At 39.1% G+C, this 23,808-nt stretch overlaps 1 protein-coding gene across 5 annotated transcripts in view; it reads right to left on the reverse strand.

The window, feature by feature from the left end:
• The window catches only part of FILIP1 (filamin A interacting protein 1), a 320,170-nt gene that overhangs the window by 93,441 nt on the left and 202,921 nt on the right, over positions 1–23,808 (reverse strand). For all 5 annotated transcript variants that reach the window (XM_073675575.1, XM_073675579.1, XM_073675577.1 and 2 more), the window contains exon 2: positions 6,526–6,804. In XM_073675575.1, coding sequence (XP_073531676.1) covers positions 6,526–6,804 — 279 coding nt within the window. The remainder of the gene's footprint in view (positions 1–6,525; positions 6,805–23,808) is intronic.

A 23,808-nucleotide genomic window follows, 5' to 3' on the forward strand; every position in this document is an offset into this window, starting at 1 on the left:
ATCATCGTGACAAGACGAGTTGTGGCTGGGAGATGTCGACATGAAGGTCTGACCAGATGGAGAAGAAGCAGCAGAAACCGGCTCTGATCAGATGAGACGTCAGCGGTAAGTGCCTGGATGTAAATATTATTCTGGATCTGCACTGTGTGACTTGGAGTGATAATGTTATATGTAAAATCCCTTTGGCTGCATTCTCACATGTGTGTGAAATGTCCGTGTGCTGCCAGATTTTTTTTATCAGTTGGTCTACGGACTCGTAGAGTTTTATAGATCCATTCACACATCCATAAAAATCACAGATCTGAGAATGAGATCCATGAGGGTCAGAGAATGTCCTGTTCTGATCCGATTTTGGGGATTAGAATAGAACATGCTCAATATGTCTGTAAAAGCGGGCAGCACACCGACACTGCACACAGATGCAGGAATGTAGCCTTATTATGTATAGCATTCTCACTTAGTAGATAGTGTACTCACTTATTATGTATAGCGCCGTCCTTAGTTACATAGTTTCCTCTTTTATTATGTATAACACCCTCCATTATTACCTACCATCCTCTATAGTTATATATGGCTCTTATTATATAGCTTCCTCTGCTGTTATGTACAGTGCTGTCCCTTACATAGCGTATTCTTGTTATTTTTGTCAGTCACAGTACCCTCTTTTATTACATAGTTGTCTCTTGTTAGATATAAAATGACGGCTGATAGAGCAGCCGGTGACCAGAAGACCAGTCCATCAGCTCCTCCATCAGAAAAGAAGGTTTCCGCTGCTCCATCAGCCTTCATTGCATTATATATCTAACAAGAGGGGATGGTATGTAATAAAAACAGGGAGCTATAATATCCGATATGTAAGGGACAGTGCAGTATATAACAAGAGAGGGCACTGTGTAATAAGGGACAGCAATATACATAATAAAGGAGGCTATGTAAGAGATATATATGTGTGCGTGGCTATTTATACATCTGTAGCTTTGTCGCCATAAAAAGTGGGGGGCCCAGACACATTTCTTGCACAGGGGCCCCAAGCAGTCAGTGTCTGCCCCCGGGACAGCCCATCAAAATCATCAAAAGTAACATTTCTGGTGAGGAGCATGGAGGCGCACCCCACTGATAAGATGCACCAATTTCATTGAGTGGAGTGCACGTCCTACTGAATTAGGCTCATGTTATTCCTACACACCTATCATTAAGACTGGCGTATGAAACACAAGTCTTATTGAATGGGTCCCAATTCTTATAGGAGTTGTCCACTGCTTGGACAACCCCTTCTCATCCCCATGTTTGACCCCCCTAAAATAAAAAAGCCTATACTCACCTCCAGGGCCAGCACCGTTCCAGCAGAGACATCACTTGCATTCCCGAGGCTCATGTGTGGTTGTTATGACTCGTGAGTCCAATCAACGCTGGCATCACTGTGCCCACCTCTGGACGTATAAGTAACTACCAGGGAGAAGTGAGTGGTCAGCTGCAGCTCTCACTTCCTGTTAATTACATATACAGTACAGACCAAAAGTTTGGACACACCTTCTCATTTAAAGATTTTTCTGTATTTTCATGACTATGAAAATTGTACATTCACACTGAAGGCATCAAAACTATGAATTAACACATGTGGAATTATATACTTAACAAAAAAGTGTGAAACAACTGAAAATATGTCTTATATTCTAGGTTCTTCAAAATAGCCACCTTTTGCTTTGATGACTGCTTTGCACACTCTTGGCATTCTCTTGATGAGCTTCAAGAGGTAGTCACCGTAAAAGGTCTTCAAAGGAGTTCCCAGAGATGCTTAGCACTTGTTGACCCTTTTGCCTTCACTCTGCGGTCCAGCTCACCCCAAACCATCTCGATTGGGTTCAGGTCTGGTGACTGTGGAGGCCAGGTCATCTGGCGTAGCACCCCATCATTCTCCTTCTTGGTCAAATAGCCCTTACACAGCCTGGAGGTGTGTTTGGGGTCATTGTCATGTTGAAAAATAAATGATGGTCCAACTAAACGCAAACCGGATGGAATAGCATGCCGCTGCAAGATGCTGTGGTAGCCATGCTGGTTCAGTATGCCTTCAATTTTGAATAAATCCCCAACAGTGTCACCAGCAAAGCACCCCCACACCATCACACCTCCTCCTCCATGCTTCACGGTGGGAACCAGGCATGTAGAGTCCATCTGTTCACCTTTTCTGCGTCGCACAAAGACACGGTGGTTGAAACCAAAGATCTCAAATTTGGACTCATCAGACCAAAGCACAGATTTCCACTGGTCTAATGTCCATTCCTTGTGTTCTTTAGCCCAAACAAGTCTCTTCTGCTTGTTGCCTGTCCTTAGCAGTGGTTTCCTAGTAGCTATTTTACCATGAAGGCCTGCTGCACAAAGTCTCCTCTTAACAGTTGTTGTAGAGATGTGTCTGCTGCTAGAACTCTGTATGGTATTGACCTGGTCTCTAATCTCTCCTGCTGTTAACCTGCTATTTCTGAGGCTGGTGACTCGGATAAACTTATGCTCAGAAGCAGAGGTGACTCTTGGTCTTCCTTTCATGGGGCGGTCCTCATGTGAGCCAGTTTCTTTGTAGAGCTTGATGGTTTTTGCAACTGCACTTGGAGACACTTTCAAAGTTTGCCCAATTTTTCAGACTGACTGACCGTCACTTCTTAAAGTAATGATGGCCACTCGTTTTTCTTTACTTAGCTGCTTTTGTCTTGCCATAATACAAATTCTAACAGTCTATTCAGTAGGACTATCAGCTGTGTATCCACCAGACTTCTGCACAACACAACTGATGGTCCCAACCCCATTTATAAGGCAAGAAATCCCACTTATTAAACCTGAGAGGGCACACCTGTGAAGTGAAAACCATTTCCGGTGACTACCTCTTGAAGCTCATCAAGAGAATGCCAAGAGTTTGCAAAGCAGTCATCAAAGCAAAAGGTGGCTACTTTGAAGAACCTAGAAAATAAGACATATTTTCAGTTGCTTCACACTTTTTTGTTAAGTATATAATTCCACATGTGATAATTCATAGTTTTGATGCCTTCAGTGTGAATGTACAATTTTCATAGTCATGAAAATACTGAAAAATCTTTAAATGAGAAGGTGTGTCCAAACTTTTGGTCTGTACTGTAAGTCTGTAGATGGGGGACAGTGAAGCCAGCAATGCTTGGGCACTGGGCTAATATGTCAAAACAACCTCATGTGAGCCCCAGGAACGCCAAAGCCAACACTGCTGGAGCGGTGCCGGCACTGTTCATGTGTTGGACAACCCGTTTTATAAAAGCGGCCTTAGAACATTATGAGATAGAATGATTAAGCACAAAGGAGGGTACCGAAAAAAAAATGTCAAAATAACCTCTTCTGCAAACACATTGTTTTTACATAGGGGTAGCTCAGTGCGTAGTGATAGCCATAACATTTTTATTTTTACATTGAAATAGCCATATGAGGACTTGTTTTCTGCAAGATGAGTTGTTGTTTTTAATGACACTGTTCATCTAATCATACAATGTAATGCAAAATGAAAAATTAAAATCCAAGTTCGGTGGAGTGGTGATAAAAACACAATGTTTTTCAGTGTATTTTAATTGAACCTTCACAGATGTGGCGATATCAAATAAGGAGATGGCTCCGTTTGCTGCTGTTACAAGCAGAAGGTATGTTAACGCATGGCATCTTGCATGCATGGTGCGAGCTCAGCTTCTGAGCCTGCTTCACATATGTGGAGCTGATATTGGATGTACTATTACATCCTACATTGCAAATGGCTTATTAGGCCTCCCAGGCTGGTTTGCTGGGGTTAGCCTGAGTGCTCACATTTTGTCCAAGCGGGAAAAATATGTAGCTTTTTTCCCATCCTTGGGCCCATTAATAAGTTGAGTACTGGACAACCCTTTTATGGAAAATTACATTTATCCATTATACATTACTCTCAGAGTAATTCCTGTAACACTTTAGTCACTATTAGTTAAGAATATCATACAACCATATGCTTTTAAGACAGTTTTACACTTCCTACATTCAGGGTTTAAGCACGAACTACAATGTCCGGACCAGTCATGAGTCTCCTGACCCAAACTCAACAACTTGATAAGGCATTTGACTTCAGCCAGTCTTAACATCAATCATGAGTGTAGAAAGTATGAAACCAGCCTTACAAAGTCTACACAATTAAAATTATGGTTACAATTAAAGCTTTAACTACATGGTGACATATAATGCACATAGTAAAAATAGACATAGTAAAAATATGGGATTAGCGTGACCATACCACAATCTTAATGTAGGGAGAAAAGGTTGAGGGCATATGTAACAAAAACTTTGACCCAGTCTTGTACAGGATGAAATGCTGCTATGTCCACCAGTATCCATGTCAGATCACAACTTACATTTTTATGCCTGTGATAACAATAAAAATTGTATGCAACGCTTCCATCTTAGCATGGCAAACCAATACAGGTGCTTCTCACAAAATTAGAACATCATCAAAAAGTTAATTTATTTCAGTTTTTCAATACAAAAAGTGAAACTCATATATTATATAGAGTCATTACAAACAGAGTGATCTATTTCAAGTGTTTATTTCTGTTAATGTTGATGATTATGACTTACAGCCAATGAAAACACAAAAGTCATTATCTCAGTAAATTAGAATAATTAACAAAAACGCCTGCAAAGGCTTCCTACGCATTTAAAAAGGTTCCTTAGTCTGTTTCAGTAGGCTCCACAATCATGGGGAAGACTGTTGATTTGACAGATGTCCAGAAGGCAATAATTGACACACTCCACAAGGAGGGTAAGCCAGAAAAGGTCATTGCTAAAGAAGCTGGCTGTTCACAGAGTGCTGTTTCCAAGCATATTAATGGAAAGTTGAGTGGAAGGAAATAGTGTGGTAGAAAAAGGTGCACAAACAACCGGGATAACCGCAGCCTTGAAAGGATTATTAAGAAAAGGCCATTCAAAAAATTGGTGGATATTCACAAGGAGTGGACTGCTGCTGGAGTCATTGCTTCAAGAGCCACCACACACAGAAGTATCCAGGACATAGGTTACAAGTGTCGCATTCCTTGTGTCAGGCCACTCATGACCAATAGACAACGCCAGAAGCGTCTTTCCTGGGCCAAGGAGAAAAAGACCTGGACTGTTGATCAGTGGTCCAAGGTGTTGTTTTCAGATGAAAGGAAATTTTGCATTTTATTTGGAAATCAAGGTCCCAGAGTCTGGAGGAAGAGTGGAGAGGCACACAATCCAAGCTGCTTGAGGTCTAGTGTGAAGTTTCCACAATCAGTGATGGTTTGGGGAGCCATGTCATCTGCTGGTGTAGGTCCACTGTGTTTTATCAAGACCAAAGTCAGCACAGCCGTCTACCAAGAAATTTAGAGCACTTCATGCTTCCCTCTGCCGACAAGCTTTTTGGAGATGGAAATTTCATTCTCCAGCAGGACTTGGCACCTGTCCTCACTGCCAAAAGTACCAATACCTGGTTTAAAAACAACAGTATCACTGTGCTTGATTGGTCAGCAAACTCGCCTGACCTTAACCCCATAGAGAATCTATGGGGTATTGTCAAGAGGAAGATGAGAGACACCAGACCCAACAATGCAGACGAGCTGAAGGCTGCTATCAAAGCAACCTGGGCTTCCATAACACCTCAGCAGTGCCACAGGCTGATCACCTCCATGCCACGCCGCATTGATGCAGTAATTGATGCAAAAGGAGCCCCGACCAAGTATTGAGTGCATTTACTGAACATACATTTCAGTAGGACAACATTTCGAATTTTAAAATCATTTTTCAAGCTGTTGTTATAAAGTATTCTAATTTACTGAGATACTGACTTTTGTGTTTTCATTGGCTGTAAGCCATAATCATCAACATTAACAGAAATAAACACTTGAAATAGATCACTCTGTTTGTAATGACTCTATAATATATGAGTTTCACTTTTTGTATTGAAGATCTGAAATAAATTAACTTTTTGATGATACTCTAATTTTGTGATAAGCACCTGTATGTATGGCCAACCATGGATATACATCACAAGAGCCCATGCACACAGATTGTCTGACAACTTAGACTCTTTTCATCAAATAGACCACACAATAAAGGAGTTCTCTTGGGATAATCTCTGCATGTTAGAAGGGTCCCTTATAGTAAATTTAGTTCTATATAAAGTCGTACAGACATTATATCCTGCAGCAGTTCTCCTGCACAGTGACGTTAGCAGCCACTCGTTGTGCCGGGAATAGCAAACAGCTCAATTTAATTGATTGTGACTTGTAGGATTGCTACTTCCAATAGGTGGCGCTATAGAGTACAAGTCCTCTTTTTCTCTGAAGAGGCAATTTGCATATTGATTGTGTCTACACTCAAATTCCTGTTTAATGGTTAGGTGGGCTTGTCATTGTACAAAAAAAAAGTAGTGAAACAGCCCCCTTGATAGGATCCATGCGTGTCCCAGAGGTAGGGTTCACATTGATTAGTAAGCAATGACATATTATAGCAAGAGACATAGCAATTATACCACCATACCTGCAGTTCTCCTTCCATAACACTTAGCAGCTTCACAAGATCCTCCTTGGATGGATCTTGCATTTTCCTGTTTTTCCGGTCACACAGTCCAGAGGATTTGGCATATCTTTTAACAGTCGCAGAGACCTGTACGTCTCCTTCACTATTCCTGTGGATTTTATTCTTGTTTTTGCCATCAGTGCTGAGGTTCTCATCTTCTATTGCATCTCCATTGCTGTAGCTGGAGACCTGCCCAGCTGTGGAGCTTTCTCCGCCTTGGTTTCGAGATCTCATTCCTCCCTAAAACCCAAGATGAAGCAGAATAAATCAATTTATAAATACATAAAAAGAATAATAAAAGAAATAAAAATTAAATAAAGCCAAAAATTGAACTTTTTATTATAATATTACCCTTCACCAAAGTTATCATAAATGTAACGAGTCCTGTTTCCTGATCCGTATTATCTAATATATAAGTATATAAAAAAAACTCAAAAGCCATGTCCTACACCAGCTGTGCTATGGAAAACACAATCCCCTATGTTTCCTGACTGGGAAGTCATTTGCTTAGTTTAGCTGCATCATCAGCAAAGAATAAATTGGCTGACGACCAAGTTGTTGTCTTACCGGACTTACATGGCCTATATGTAAATCTGGTAATTAGGAAAGTGCATAGTATTTCCATTTTAGGAACCGAAGATTTATCTTTGTTTAACCATTCGCTCATATCCTTAGGTTGCCATAGCAAGAACTTCAAATAACAAAGCTCAGCATTTTATCGGACACGCTGATTTACTCATATAAAAGCACAGTACCATCTTTGGTCTGGGAGATGGATATAGTATTAGAAAATTATATACTCAAAATTAGAATCATAGAGAAGCTACAAAGGCTCAAAATATATTAGTGGTGTTAGAACTCTCCTGTTAGGTTTTTTCTATCTTGCTGGTCACATGACCTTGTTTGCCTATTTAATCCTGCTCCGCCCTCCTGGCCTTGCTGGACTTCATTGTAATTTCTACTCTTAAGTTAGCCTGGTGCTTAGTTACCTTTCTCAGTCAGTTTAGCTTGGTCTTCGGACCTTTATGTTCTTTGTTGTGTGTTTGTCTTTTACTGCTACAATTTCTGCTAGGAGGTGCCCAACTTTATCCCAGTCCCTAGTTCTAGTAGGGATCCCTCCCTTGCATCTATAGGTCTTCGTACAGACTAGCCGAGGACTTTAGCGGGTCTGATCGCAGGATCAGGTTCCCCGTTACATCGTAGGGATCTAGCTTAGTTCTATTGTAGGGACAGATCTCCTTTCTTTCCTTAGTGCTTGTAGCAAATCATAACAAGTGGTTGATCCCCACTATATGTCATACAATAGATTATATACTGACAGCGAGTCCATAGTTTTTCTGAACTATCTCGTCATTCTTAGAAACCTCAAAACAACTGTTTGATGCCTCTGGGTTGAGGCAAGCAGTTCATGTTTCCGCAGATTATATGGATTGCTCACTTGACGTTGCGCTCCTTCCGGAGCGGCTCACTGCTGATTCTCTAGCGTGTCTATGTGCAATATCCCTCTTCATTACACAGTCAGCAATCTCTTTATCAGATGAAGGTCAATTGTGTCTGAAAGTTAGAGTGCAGATTGAAGTGAAAATTAAGTATCACTTTAGCTATTTTTTGAGTGGCATGTCCTGTTTATAACCTGTTAAGTGGTGGGACCCTACTTAGGCCCTTCTTTTTCTCTGGAGTGCTGTGATTTTTTTTTCTGTAAGTAAATTATAAGGATAAGGATCCTGTGTTTACTTTGAAAAAGCCAAATTCAACCCAATCTCCGCCCACCTAGCCTGATTGACAGCTCCTCAGTGTCCTTCCTCTCTGCTGCTGAGATCTCACACTGCTCAGTACAAGGGGCAGATGTCAGTCAGGCTGGGGGGGCAGAGACTGAATATACTTGGACTCATGAGCTATGTTATTCTATAGTTGTCCTCTTAAAAGGCTCATTTTCCTATGAGGATTATACAGTCATTCTGACATGGATCATAATAATGCATGTACTATTATGATCCAGTTGTTAGCACTGTTACTATGCAGCACTGGGGTCCTAGGTACAAATCCCACCAAGGACAGCATCTGCATGGAGTTTGTATGTCCTCCCCGTGTCTGCGTGGGTTTCCTCTGGGTTCTCCGGTTTCCTCCCACACTCCAAAGACATACTGATAGGGAATTTATATTATGAGCCCCAATGGGGACAGTGATGATGATGTCTGTGGAAAATGATTGAGCTATATAAGTGAGTAAAATAAATAATGTATACAGTTGTATTTTGAAATCTGCTGACAGATCCGCTTTAACATTTTTAAGACCAATGTTTTGTGCTGATATATTTTAAAATATATCTTCATAGTGATTGGAGTACAATTTTCAGAATGCAGAGATCCATATCAATTACATAACCATATTGGTAAAAAATAAAATATGACTTCATCATTGCGGTAGGTGTATAAATCATATTTAGTAAGCTCCAACATTTCATCCAGTACTGGCTTTTGGACAGACACAATTTTGTAATTGAAATCTATGTCTATGCAAAGCAACTCTATATCACTGCAAAAATATATACATAATGGAACAGCACAAAAATGTAGGTATGTTATACCTTTTACTCATAGTTTAGTTACACCTTTTTAAATTAAAGGTACGATCTCAAGTACCCGAATTTGGATGGAACAAGTCAACTGGGGATGCTGCTGTAAATTTGGTGGCAAGTCTGCGGCAAAAAAACAAATGCTTTGAATGGGGATTCTGTTACAGATTTTGTCAGGTATTTGTCACAGATTTGTCACTTTTTACTGCCAAAGGTAAACCTGCCATGACAATCCATATAAATGATTAACATTCAGTTGTTTGAATAGGAAATAATATTATGTTATCCCCATTGTGTTATGTGATCTATAGTAACATCATTCCAAAGTCTTGTACAGCCATCACCATTGCAATAGGATATGATACAGTACTGTAAGAACAATTTCACAAGCATATGCTCAATTCTATAGTAAATGTCAATTTAATACAAGTTTAATTACTGAAAAACCATCATCACTTATATGGTAAATAGCTTTCCTAAATCTCACCACCACGACTACTGAAAAGTTGAATATCTTTCTAATTTCTTATGTTGAAATACATTTTTGTATGCATTAAAAATGATCTATAAGGAACAATAACAGAAAGCTTTCCAGAATTTCTGAGCAATTGTTTCAGTCAATAAATTTTGTGGAAAATGCAACTGTAATTAAAGGGGTTGTCCACTAGTTTTACATTGATGCCCTATCCTTAGGATAGGGCATCAATGTATGATCGGCCCGGAGTCCCGCAAGCGGCACCCCCGCCAATCAGTTGTTATCGGTGCCGGCGGCGGCTGGAAGTACTCACCTGCGGAGCTCCGACGTCAAGTGGTAGTAGCCACCATGGTGTACTGCAGATCCACTACCACTTGACGGTGGAGCCCCGCAGGTGAGTACTTCCGGTCGGCACCGATAACAGCTGATCGGCGGGGTGCCGTGTGCGGGACCCCGGCCGATCATGCATTGATGCCCTATCCTGATGATAGGGCATCAATGTAAAAGTAGTGGAAAACTTCTTTAAGGACAAATATGTGTATTTTAATACAGGTCTGGGGTCACTGTCACATTCAAGGACATAGGAAGCTCTATTAGCTCTAAAAATTACCCATCCCAGAATTGCCAAATCTTTGGTTGCCTAGAAAACATACTGAAAAATATAAGTGAACTACAAGAAAGAAATAAAATAACTGAAAAATGTAGAACAAAACCAAATTAAACTGCTTTCACACGTCCAACATTCACAATTCCAAATGCCAAGTGGGATATCCAGATAGGATAGTTCCATTCATGATCTCAGTACAGACTGCGATATCCCGATTGGTCCAAACTTAACAGCCTCACAGGTCTAACCTTTGAAAAATATTTATAAATTAACTAATATTTAAAATTAAATTAGAGAAAAATGTGGACCAAAACCAAATTAGGCCAGTTTCACGTGTTCGACACTCACTGTCCATATGGACTGTGATGTCTCGACTGGCTACGAGTCTACTGACCCGAACTCAACAGCCTCATATATGCCTATGAGAGTCCAGGAGGCACACTGAAAATTGCAAGTGAAGTAGTATGAAAAATAAAATAATTGAAAAATATAAATGAGACACAATACAAGGGAAAAATAGACAACACTCCAAGGACTTCAAGCAAAGAAATTAATTTAGTGCTGTCTTCTTTTCCCTTTGGATTACATAAATAAAAATCCAACTGGTTTGATGTGAGGTAATGGCTCTATTTCACTATTCTATTAGTGGGTCCACCTATTTTAACTAATGATGTCTGTCCTTTAAAATAGAGTCATAGTCAGTTCTGAACACAATATCCCTGTTTTCCCAACACTCGTACATTCTCTACAGAGGGAACTGCAAACAGCAGGTGCAAAGATGACAGCAGCCAGAAAGTAACTGTCAAATGCATCACCTTATACTTAAAGGGGTATTTGGGGTATAGAAATATAGCTTTATAGCGTTAAAAAGTTTTGCAACTTAAATTCAATGGGATCCTTTATGGTTTGATAAGAATCTCTGCTATCATGTGATCATGCTCATGTGACTTGTTATGGAGGACACACCACTGTCTCTGATTTGATACATCTGCTTTTTTAATATTATAAGTAAGCACCTCTTATCAAGCACCTATTCTGGTTATTCTGGCTGATTTTAGTTCTGCAGGATGTGGTCACACGCCTTGTTTTGATGGTGTAATGTTTTCTCTACATGCACCGAGGCCGCACCTGAGCATTTACAATTGTTAGAAGGCCAGCAGGAACAAGATGATGTGCACGATACACTGTACAGTTCCAGGACTGAAGCACACGTGACACTGTAGATAGTCCTCTACTACATGGCTTCCAATAAAAACAAATGGGATTCCCATTACTCAGATGCTGGAATAATACTAATGGCATCAGCACAAAACTTGACAATTAGGAACACTAATAACAAAGCCAACTCGAAAACAAAGGATTGCTGTTTTTCTTTGCAGATTATTGTAATTATTGTTTTTCTTTCAATTGGTTGTTAATCAGATATAAGAACTATTTGTAATTTCAGCTTGATGTAATAAGAATATATTTAAAATACTACTGAAAATGAAAAATACTAAATGTCAATAGGATGTATAGGTTAATAAAAATTCTAATGGATATTCTGACTTCAGAAAACATTATTTTTACAAAAGGAATTAAATTTTCCAATATAGAGTCATGGCCAAAAATTTAGAGACAGGCACAAATTTTTCACAAAGTTTGCTGCTTCAAATTTTAAAGTGGCTATCTGCAATGCAATCAACCATTTATCAAATCATCAAAAACTTCAAAGAGAGAGCCCAAAAAAGTCCAGCAAGTGCCAAGACTATATCCTAAAGAGGATTCAGCTATGGGATCAGTTCAACATCAGTGCAGAGCTTGCTCATAAATGGCAGCAGGAAGGTGACAGTGCAGTCCTGGTCATCGTTATTGGCACCCCTTCATTTTTTTCATAGACTGTACAATATCTTCAGAAATAAATGGAAATGTACCAAAGTTATATCATCAGGATTTTTTAATTAGTGGTTCAAAGTAATATAACAATAAAATATTGTTTTTCAACTTCCATGTTGCAATTTTAAAGAAACAGAATAAACAGCATGTGCAGCAATAAAGGCACCCCTAATTAATACTTTGTTGCACACCGCTTTGCATTGCTTACAGCCTCGGAACGTTTCTTGCAGCCATCTATAAACTTCTTGCACTTCTCAGCTGGAATTTTCTCCCACTCTTCCTTTGCAGTTTGTTCAAGCTCTTGAATGTTTACAGGGTTATTTTTCCCAATGGCAGATTTCAGCTCACCCCAAATATTTTCAATGGGATTGAGGTCTGGACTCATTGCTGTCCATTTTAAAACAGTCAATTTTTTCTTTTTCAACCATTCCTGTGTACTTTTGGATGTGTGCTTTGGGTCATTGTCTTGCTGGAGGACCCATGATCTTCGACTCAAACCAAGTTTTCCTACACTGGGTAGGACATTTTGCTCTAAAATCACTTGTTAATGATTTGATTTCATGATTCCTGTGATATGGTCAAGGCCTCCAGTACCAGACGCGACAAAGCAACCCCACAGCATTATGAATCTTCTACCAGGCTTAACTGTTGGTAAGGTGTTATTTTCCTTATAAGCTTCATTACGCCATCTGTAAACAAACTGTTGCTTTGCATTGCCAAAAAGCTCTATTTTTGTTTCATCTGTCCACAGAACATTTTCCCAGAAGGATTGTGGTGTGTCAAGGTACTCTTTGGCAGAGATCAGTCATTCCTTTTTATTTTTTTTTCTTCAGCAATGGTTTCTTGCTTGGCCTTCGCCCATAAAACTCTGCTTGGTTTAGTGTGCGGCATATGGTACTTGTTGAAACCATGGCCCCAGACTGCTCCAGGTTGGCCTTCAGGTCTTTGGATGTTTGACATGGTGCTTTTTCCACTAATCTTCGAAGACTTCTCTTGTCAATTTTCCTCTTTCCCCTACGTCAAGGAAGGTTCTTGACTGTTCCATGCTTGGCAAACTTCTTAATAACATTACGCACTGTTGAAACTGGGATAACAAGGTTTTTGGAAATGGCCTTATACCTTTTAGAAGTCTTGTGTTTGCTAATAATAGCAGTTCTGATGTCCTCTGACAGCTCCTTTGTCTTCACCATTGTGACAAAGGAACAAGGCATACCATGTGGCTTTTCAAAACACTGAAGTCATCATTCATTGGCTAACTTATGTCACATGGGCACCGACAATTAATCACAGGTGAATCTCTTTTGTGATTTACCACAGCCGAGTCAAAATGTGTTTCCATACTAAATTAATGTAAAGGCTGCCAATACCAGTGACACAGCAAGCTTTAGATTTTTCTATTTTTCCCTTCCATTGTTTTTTTTTTTATCATTGTTTATCATTTTCTCTTTTGTATTTAACACGAGTGCTCCATGCAAAAAAACTGTTTCACTTCATTTTTTTCAGGAGATATTCCACATTATGTACTTAAACTTCTTGTGTGCCAATAATGATGAGCAGAACTGAATGTCCGCACACACAGTGAGGCAAAGTCTTTTGAAGGTTACAACCCCTGGCAAAAATTATGGAATCACTGGGCTCGGAGGATGTTCATTCAGTTGTTTAATGTTGTTGAAAAAAAACAGATCACAGACATGGAACAAAACTAAAGTCATTTCAAATGGCAACTTTAGGGCTTTAAGAAACACTAAAAGAAATCAAGATAAAAAATGTGGTATTCAGTAAGGGTGATTTTTTTTCAGTCCAAGCAGAGGGAAAAAATTATGGAATCACTCAATTCTGAGGAAAAATTTATGGAATCATGAAAAACAAACACACAAAAGAACACTCCAAAACATCACTAGTATTTTGTTGCACCACCTCTGGCTTTAATAACAGCTTGCAGTCTCTGAGCTCCAACTTTCTCTGATTGCTGTTGTCAGATCAGCTTTGCAGGTTGAAGCCTTGTCATGGACCATTTTCTTCAACTTCCACCAAATATTTTCAATTGGATTGAGATCCGGACTATTTGCAGGCCATGACATTGACCTTATGTGTCTTCTTTCAAGGAATGTTTTCACAGTTTTTGCTCTATGGCAGGATGCATTATCATCTTGAAAAATGATGTCATTATCCCCAAACATCCTTTCAATTGATGGGATAAGAAAACTGTCCAAAATATCAATGTAAACTTGGGCATTTATTGAAGATGTAATGACAGCCATCTCCCCAGTGCCTTTACCTGACATGCAGCCCCATATCATCAATGACTGTGGAAATTTGCATGTTCTCTTCATGTAGTCATCTTTATAAATCTCATTGGAACGGCACCAAACAAAAATTCCAGCATCATCACCTTGCCCAATGCAGATTCGCGATTCATCACTGAATATAACTTTCATCCAGTCATCCACAGTCCACGATTGCTTTTCCTTAGCCCATTGCAACCTTGTTTTTTTCTGTTTAGGTGTTAATGATGGCTTATGTTTAGCTTTTCTGTATGTAAATCCCATTTCCTTTAGGCGGTTTCTTACAGTTCGGTCACAGAAATTGACTCCAGTTTCCTCCCATTCGTTCCTCATTTGTTTTGTTGTGCATTTCCTGTTTTGGAGACATATTGCTTTAAGTTTCCGGTCTTGACGCTTTGATGTCTTCCTTGGTCTACCAGTATGTTTGCCTTTAACAACCTTCCCATGTTGTTTGTATTTGGTCCAGATTTTAGACACAGCTGACTGTGAACAACCAACATCTTTTGCAACATTGCGTGATGATTTACCTTCAAGAGTTTGATAATCCTCTCCTTTGTTTCAATTGACATCTCTCGTGTTGGAGCCATGATTCATGTCAGTCCACTTGGTGCAACAGCTCTCCAAGGTGTGATCACTCCTTTTTAGATGCAGATCTAATTTGATGCAGGTGTTAGTTTTGGAAATGAAAATTTACAGGGTGATTCCATAATTTTTTCCTCAGAATTGAGTGATTCCATATTTTTTTTCCCTCTGCTTGGTCTGAAAAAAATTACCCTTACTGAGTACCACATTTTTTTTCTTGATTTCTTTTAGTGTTTCTTAAAGCCCTAAAGTTGCCATTTGAAATGACTTTAGTTTTGTTCCATGTCTGTGATCTGTTTTTTTTCAACAACATTAAACAACTGAATGAACATCCTCCGAGCTCAGTGATTCCATAATTATTGCCAGGGGTTGTAGTCTGGTGTCAAGATAGGCAGAAAAGAAGTCACTTCCCCAGGGGAGTATAGAGATTGGACTGCAGAAAACTGATGTAGAGTTATTTTCTCTGATTAAGCCTCCTTCAGACTGTTTGGACATTTCAAAGAATGATTGTCCGGAGAAGAGAAGATGTGTGGTACCATGAGTCCTGTATAATGCCAACAGCATCCTGAGACCATTCATGTATGGGGTCAATTTGGTGATGAAGAATGATTTTCCAGCATGATAGAGCACCATGTAGCAAGACAAAAAAGATAACTAAGTGACTTTGTGAGCAAAACATTGAAATTTTGGGTCCATTCTGAGGAAACTCCCCATATCTTAATCCCATTGAGAATCTGTGGTCAATCCTCGAAAAGCGGGTGGACAAACAAAAACATATAAATTCAGCACTTTATTAAAAATGAACAAATTTTTACAAGTATATGTTTCCTATTTATGAGACAAGGATAGAAAACGATGATGGCATCTTATACTTTGTGCAGTTCATAAAAGTTGAATACCTCCAACATCAGACAATCATTGGAGATAGTCACCTTTCACAGGAAGTACACAACTGGTGTTTCCCTTTTCTTCAGAAATCAGAACATTTTCCCCGCTCATACTGGCTTTGTTTGGAGTGGTTTGGATGATATCACAAATATTACTTGTTGCTGACAAGAAATAAAAGCCTTCCCCTAGAGCATTAAACATGACTTCATGGCTTCTAATTGCTTACAGAGACAGAACGCTCACATCTTTTTCATCTGCAGTATGAAACTCTCCCACTCACTGCGCCATATACATTACAAATTACATTATCGCTACATGATAAATCTGATGTCTTCAAACAGATTGTGAAACCCCAATTAAAAACAAAAAAAGAAATGATGGTACATTGGGGATAATAACTGCCCATGTAAACGGAGGCCAAGGCTACATCACCATATGCTTTATAGGGGGAACCAATTCATTTATACTCTAATAGTAACAATTCCACTTGTGCACGTGGCATTAAAGTATAATTTATACACTCTCCTATTGCATTACCGTATCACTGCCCTACAGAATTGAAAAATGGTTCCTAAACGCCTTGCAACTTAAACTCCACTTGGTCCAAGTGATAGACTAACAGGTCCACACTATAAACAGGTCTATTAAAAGGATTCAGCAATTCTTGGTGTGCGGCAGCTAGGAACTCATAGAGGTCCATTGTAATTTGGAGTGGAGCTGGGGCAGGACGGGGGCATGGCGACCATCGCTCATCAAATACATCACGAACGGCAGTATTCGGTATGCCATAAATATTACTCCAGCAGGGGCTGGAGTAGGATTTGTGGTGAGGCTCACGTTGAGGTGCACGCCACTCGTCCGACGCTCCTGATTTATGAAGAAGCTTTTTTGATGAATCGGGCCCTGAATCTCCATTAACAAAGAAATATCATATAGAATATTGCTGAATGTGATATAATATGGAAAACACATCAGTAACAATTTAAAAAAAAATTTAATCTACTATATCTACATTCTCTAATGTGCAGAATAAGAAGGATGTGTAAGCCTTGTAATAAGCATTTTAGAATACATGAAATCCTAGAAAAATCTAGCCAAGATGGGGATTCATTAATAAGATGAAACGACAGCTGCTCAGGCATTCAGACAATAATCAAGGCCGTTTACCAGATATCTTACATTACTTCCTTTAATTATCAAATGACCTTTTTATAGTCAAGTGTTAACATTCTCAGCTTCTCTGTAAATGGCAGAATGTAAAAAGTAAATGACTTCCCTGTTTACTTTGGTTTATTTCTTGTTATATCAGGTGCAGGGTATCTATATCACCAGGAAGCTCAAATACAGATAACCTAGGTCCTATTTATCAATGGTAACTAGTCCTGACTACACAGGTATCCGGGCCAGGACAGCACCCTGGCTAATGCCCACTGGATCACATTGGATATCAAGTATTTATTCTAGGGTTGGATGTATTCTAAAATGAACAATGCATAACTACACACAGGGTTATCCAGTGTTTAGTGATTAAAGGGAACCTGTCACGTAAAAAACGCTATTAATCTGCACATATGGGGTTAATCTGCAGGCTAATAGCGTTCTTAAGCTGGCATCGACACTAAGAGCCCCACTGCCTTGCGGAAATGAACTTTTTTCCTCCCGGCAGCCTTGGGCTTTCAGTCATAGGGGTACATAATGAGCGCCAGCGGTAACCACGCCCTGGCACCGACTGACAGCTGGATCACCATTAGAGCCGGCTGTCCATCAGTGTCGGGGGCAGTGTTACAGGGGTTCAAAATATGAGTGGTTTGCTAAGTGGTTCAAAATGTGAGAAACTCAATGAGAGATAAAAGTAAAAAGTAAAAATGACTCCACTGTTCACAACAAAACCAAAGAAAGTGTCTACTGAAATGCATAATGGACTCCCTCATCTTCTACAAAACCTCAAATCTGCCAAGGAGTCATTCTCTAGACCTGTGTTTACCCTAATCCAGCATGTAGTGAATAATCCGCAGATTTTCGGCCACAAATTTATGTGCAGAAGTTACATAGTGTATTACAGTAGCAGCATTGTGCTTGACATTTTACTAAATCTCATTCAGACACTATGTAAAAAAATCTACAGTATTTCCCAACAAAATCTGGACAATTTGGTGGGAACAGATCCTAAAATGCACCTATAGAGGTGTTAATTATTGATTTAGTGAAATTAATGAAATCACCATTTGGAAAATCATAAATGAACGATGTGTTCGTGTTATTGGCGCATGCGCCATATCCTCAGTGGGATTTTTCAACTAAAATTCAGCAGCAAAATCAACAGTGGCAAAAAAAAATGTTGCAGAATTTGTTGCAGAAATGCTGCATAATTTACTCCTTGCATAGCAAAGGGTGAAATCTACCTCAAACGATGAGGGCCGCCATCATTACTGCCCTTACTGTTGTATGCAAATAATGATAGATTGAGGGTGCATGGGGGAGCGCAAATAATGATGAACTGAGGGTGGGGGACAGGGGACAGCAAATAATGATGAATGGGGGAAGTGGGACAACAAATAATGATGGATTGGGGTGGGGGACAGCAAATAATGATAGATTGAGGGTGGGGGATGGGGGACAGTGAATGATGATGGATTGAGGTAGGGGAGCGCAAATAATGATGAATTGGGGGTGGGGGACAGCAAATGATGAATTGAGAGTGGAGTATGGGGACATCAAATGACAACTTGAGGGTGGGGAGAGCAAATAATGATGAATTGAGATTGGGCTACAGCAAATGATAATGAATTGATGGTGGGAGGGGAGAGCAAATGATAATGAATTGAGGGTGGGGACAACAAATCATGATGAATTGAGGGTGGGAGAGAGCAAATGATGATGAAGTGGGGAAGGGAGAGAGAGAGGACATGACATAATGAATTGGGGCAGAGGGGGGCATGTAAATATAATTAATCGGGGGAGCAGGAGGTACAAAGTGGGGGGCGTTGAGGATGCAGGAGTGTGACTGGAAATGAATTGGGGGGAAAAGTACAGGTTCTAATTAATTTATATATTTATTGGGTGGGGAAAGTGGCTATTTATAGTTAGTGGGGACGCAGTGGTGGATTACAATTTATAGTTGGAATGGTGGGTTGCATAATAACTAATTATACTGTGAAGGAAATAATTATTTGATCCCTTGCTGTATTTGTAAGTTTGCCCACTGACAAAGACATGAAAAGTCTATAATTTTAAGGGTAGGTTAATTTTAACATTGAGAGATAGAATATCCAAAAAAAAAAATCAATATCTGTACACTCACACTGTATACAGAGCTCCTGTGTATAATGTCCCCAGCGATAACTGTATTACCTGTACACTATACACTATATACAGCGCTCCTGTGTATAATGGCACTTTATGGTAATATTAGTATTGTGATTTTTTATTAATGATTAGTTTTGTAGTATTTGTTCACCATGTGGTGGTAATATGTGGTCTAGTCATGGTGTGGCAATATTTTTTCCTTGTATGTGATATTATTCGGTTACTATGTGGTCTGGTCATTGTGTGGTGGTATTTGTTCCTTGTATCTGGTATTATTCGGTCACTTTGTGGAGGTAATATGTGATCTGGTCATGGTATGGTGGCATTTGTTCCTTGTATGTGGTATTATTCGGACACTATGTGGTGGTAATATGTGGTCTGGTCATGGTGTGGCAGTATTTGTTCCTTGTATGTGCTATTATTCAGTCACTATGTGGTAGTAATATGTGGTCCGGCCATGGTGTGACGGTATTTGTCCCTTGTATGTGGTATTATTGGTCATTTTAAAAAATGTATGTGACACATTCCCTTAAAGAAAAATATACCTAAAAAGAGTATTGGATACTTTCAGAAATGTTTAATAGGATAGAGGAGAGTAGGGCCCTGCCAAAAGAGTCTACCTTGTTGTGGTGACGGATTAAAAAATGTTTTGGCCAAAACAAAAGCTGATGGCTATGTATGTGATATGGTGTTCGATGAGAACTGTTAATGTGTGATTGGTGAGGACGTGGTGCATAAATGGAGTCCAAGAGTGGGTGGTGGGACTGAGGAAGGTTCGAGGGGTGGAAGCAGAGCTGGAATAGAGTCTGGGCGGAGTCTCAAAGGGGCCTGAAAATTTGCGAATGATATCAATAGTATGAACTGACATTCTGTGGATTTTAATTGGTCAATTTATATTTATAATGCACAGTGGATTCTCCACACAAAAATCTGCAGCAGCAAATCTGCTGTGTATTTGCTCCATGCGAACATACTCTTAAAGACATGTTTGGGAAAAAGTTCCCTAGACAGTGGATAAATGGAACAGCTCAGTAAATAAGTAAATTGCACAGTACCGCAAACATGATCTTTGTAGCACGAAAATATCCTCCACAATTCTTCTTCCACATTTACAGCATCGGCATGCAGATGGAAAACAAATGCCTCGGCTTGGCAGGCATACAACCCTCCATCACTTCCAATCTTCCAATAATTCGGTGCAGGTGACCTCAGGAAACAAGACTGAACATAGTGCAGCCCAGCCGGGTAATAAATGTCCAAGGAACAGTTTTGTTATATTCACAGAAACAAGGTGTTAAAATTGCAGTGAAAAACAGAGAGACACGCTGCATGCCAATCCTAGGCCCTGAATGATTGCTGAACATTGTAGTAATGTATGCAATGGTAAACCTGATCCTAGTGTGTTAACTCTCTTTAAAGGAATCTGACAGCTGATACACTGGCTGAATGATTTCAGCCATATATGTTTGACTCTGAAAGGCTGCGGTGTTTCAGAGAAAAGTATAGTCCTTCACGCCGCGGTCAATTTCCTCTTTTGCGTTTCCGTTTTTTCCTCTCCTTCTTCCTAGAGCCATAACCATTTTATTTTTATGTCCACATAGACATATGAGGGCTTGGTTTTTGCGAGACTAATTGTACTTTTGAATGACACCATTCATTTTACCATATACTGTACTCGGAAACGACAAAAAATTCCAAGTGTGATGAAATTGTGAAAAAAACACAATTCTGACATTATTTTTTGGGAATTGTCTTCACGGTGTACATTTTGAGGTAAAAATGACCATGTGATATGATTCTCCTCATCAATACAATTATGGCGATCGATACTAAATAAGTCCAGTTTTTTTATTACTTTAATGGTGAAAAAAAATTAGACGTTTCCAAAAAAAATGTTGCGGTTGTGTCACCATTTTCTGAGACCCATAACATTTTTATTTTTTGGTTGACGGAGCTGTATGATGGCTTATTTTTTGCAGGGCAAGACAAGGTTTTTATTCGTACTATTTTGGGACAGATGTGACTTTTTTTGATCGCTTGTTATAGCATTTTTTGTAGATGTGCGGCAACCAAAAAAACGCCATTTTGTCATTTTTGACTTTTTTTCCATTTACAGTGTGTACCAATCGGGTTAAATTGTTGTTATATTTTGATAGATCAGACTCTGCTGAAAACAGCAATATCATATATGTATTTATTTTTATTTTTTTAAATTATATTTTTATTCTCAATAGGATAAAGGGGGGTAATTTGAACTTTCAGTTTTTTTTTTTTCGTTTTTTCATAGTTTTTAAAACCCTTTTTTAGTTTTATGTTTTTTGTTAGCTCCCTTGGGGGACTTGAAGATGCGATCATCCAATCGCTTGTGAATAACCAGCTTCTTCCCTCCCACTGCTCTGGATTGATAGGTATCACCCTATTCACACACTGAAGGAGAGACATGTCACTCCAGGGCAGCAGGCGGGCAGAAGTCTAGTCTCCAGTCCGCACAGTCCCCGATGGCAAATTTTATGCCATTAAATCAGCTAAGCCTAATTGCAGAAGAAATGATTTTATATAAAAAAAATTAAGCAAAAAGAATGTTTCTGGATTTTCAAGCAAAACACCCTTATTCCATTTGATTTAAACATTGATTTTGAACTAAAATAATTTTTTTTTTGTCTTTAGTTAATTCTGTTTTTTTATTATTACGAATATTTTGTAAACACACGACACGTACTGTACCACTCACTGTTAGATCTTATTCAAAATACTAATTTATGCATTGAAATGCACACAGAACATAAAAGGTCATAGGTCAGGAAGCACCCGCAATCCACCCCAGGAAGAAGCCATCAAGCGAAACTCGGGCTCAAGAAAAAAGGGCTAGGATTGGTGTGCCGCATGTCTCTCTTCTTACTGTTTTTCACTGCAATTTTATCATTTTGTTCCTGTGAATATAATAATACCATTTTCTTGGACATTTATTACACACAATGTTCAGTTTCGTTTCCTGAAGTCACCAGCACCGATTATTGGAAGATTGGAAGTGACGGAGTGGTGCATATCTGCCATGCAGAGGTGTTTGATTCCATCTACATCCTGATGCTATAAATGTCGTAGAATAGAGAAATTCTGGAGGATATTTTATGTGCTACAAAGATTGTGTTTGTGGTAAGTGCAATTTACTACTTAATTCTTATGGAAGTGTTCATACCACTTTGCCTGCCTTATTTGTACATTTGTGAAGTGGGTTTAGTGAGCTGCACATCTCAGTAAATGAAAGGCTTCTGTTAATATGAACATATAATATTCTATAAATCATTAATGGAGATTACAATTAAACCCAAAATCATTCAAAGCAAAATCATTTGTGAGGATAACATTCACAACACTTGTTATTATCCTGCTAATGCAGTCATTTCCTGTTAACTTTTCATCCATTGTCCAAAAAGAATGGAGAAATTGCCTGCCATGTACTTAGGTCCTTGGCAAATGTCATAAAAGAACTCTAAACCTAGAAATGAATAATAAACATAAACAAAACAAAATGTTATCTACGCTGCTTGTCAGTCTAGGATTTTCTGCATCTTCTGAAACAAAGGCTGTGTTCACACATTCAAACCTAATTCTTTAATCAACAAACACAGTACAGCAGAGCTGAATTATTTCTCATTACAAACACATCTGCAGTTGTCATCTTATGGTGCTGTTAGCTATGCTGTAGAGCTGTGTGTGATTACGACTAACACTTCTTCAGCTTCCCTCTCCCGACATACAGTGTGGGGGGAGGGGCAGTATAGCTGATCTGACAGCATTATGAGAGGAGAGCTACAACTGAAGATGTGTTTGTAATGAGACAGTTCAGCTCTGCTGTACTGTGTAAGTAATAATCACACTCAGCTCCGCAGTGAGATAAGGAAAGCAGAATGTCAGTCTTTACATGTCTAACGCTGGTAACACCCCCTTTCATTTAAAAAAACAGCTCTGGACGAAGAGTCTCAGAGAGATCTGTGTCTGGCACATAGATCTTAATAACTCATTTATGCATTAAGAAAAATGTGGATTTCTCTGGACTAAGGCATCAAATCGTAGATATCAATTAATTCAACTTTCTATGACCTGTGTGTCCGTGTAGACGGTTTAGGAGGGTTGATTCCACTAACAGATTCCCTTAAAGACAAATGTGTCATAAGAAAATGTGATTTTATGAAATCACATGTGATTTAAATAATCAACATGTGATTCAAAGATGAAATCAAGATGTGATTTAAATAAGAAACTTGTTTTAATCAGATTTTTATATTAAATATTTTCCATTTCACTATTTATCTAAGAACAATAAACAAACAGAAATTGTCCACTTTTCATACTGGTCTCTACTTTCTAGGCTTATTCTAGATGTATATTTCCGGCTCTATACATTTCAGCAATCTCATTATCCTCACAGGCAATGAAAGGTAAAACTTCTATATACAATAGGTAACACAGGATCTACCATTCACTATAGGTGATGTATATAGCTCGCCTCCTCCCCCTCCCTTCACAATGATCTTTGCTCAGAATACAACCTGCTCAGAGAACTCTTCTATAGGAACAAAACGAACAAATAGGGTCTGAGTCAGTCTATTGCTACTAATGTCCATGTGAAGAACTGGAATGAGGAGCTTAA

This window comes from Phyllobates terribilis, unplaced genomic scaffold, assembly GCF_046119375.1.
Source record: "Phyllobates terribilis strain yellow unplaced genomic scaffold, ASM4611937v1 Scaffold_3__8_contigs__length_932513732, whole genome shotgun sequence".
In the NCBI taxonomy this organism is placed as follows: Eukaryota; Metazoa; Chordata; class Amphibia; order Anura; family Dendrobatidae; genus Phyllobates; species Phyllobates terribilis.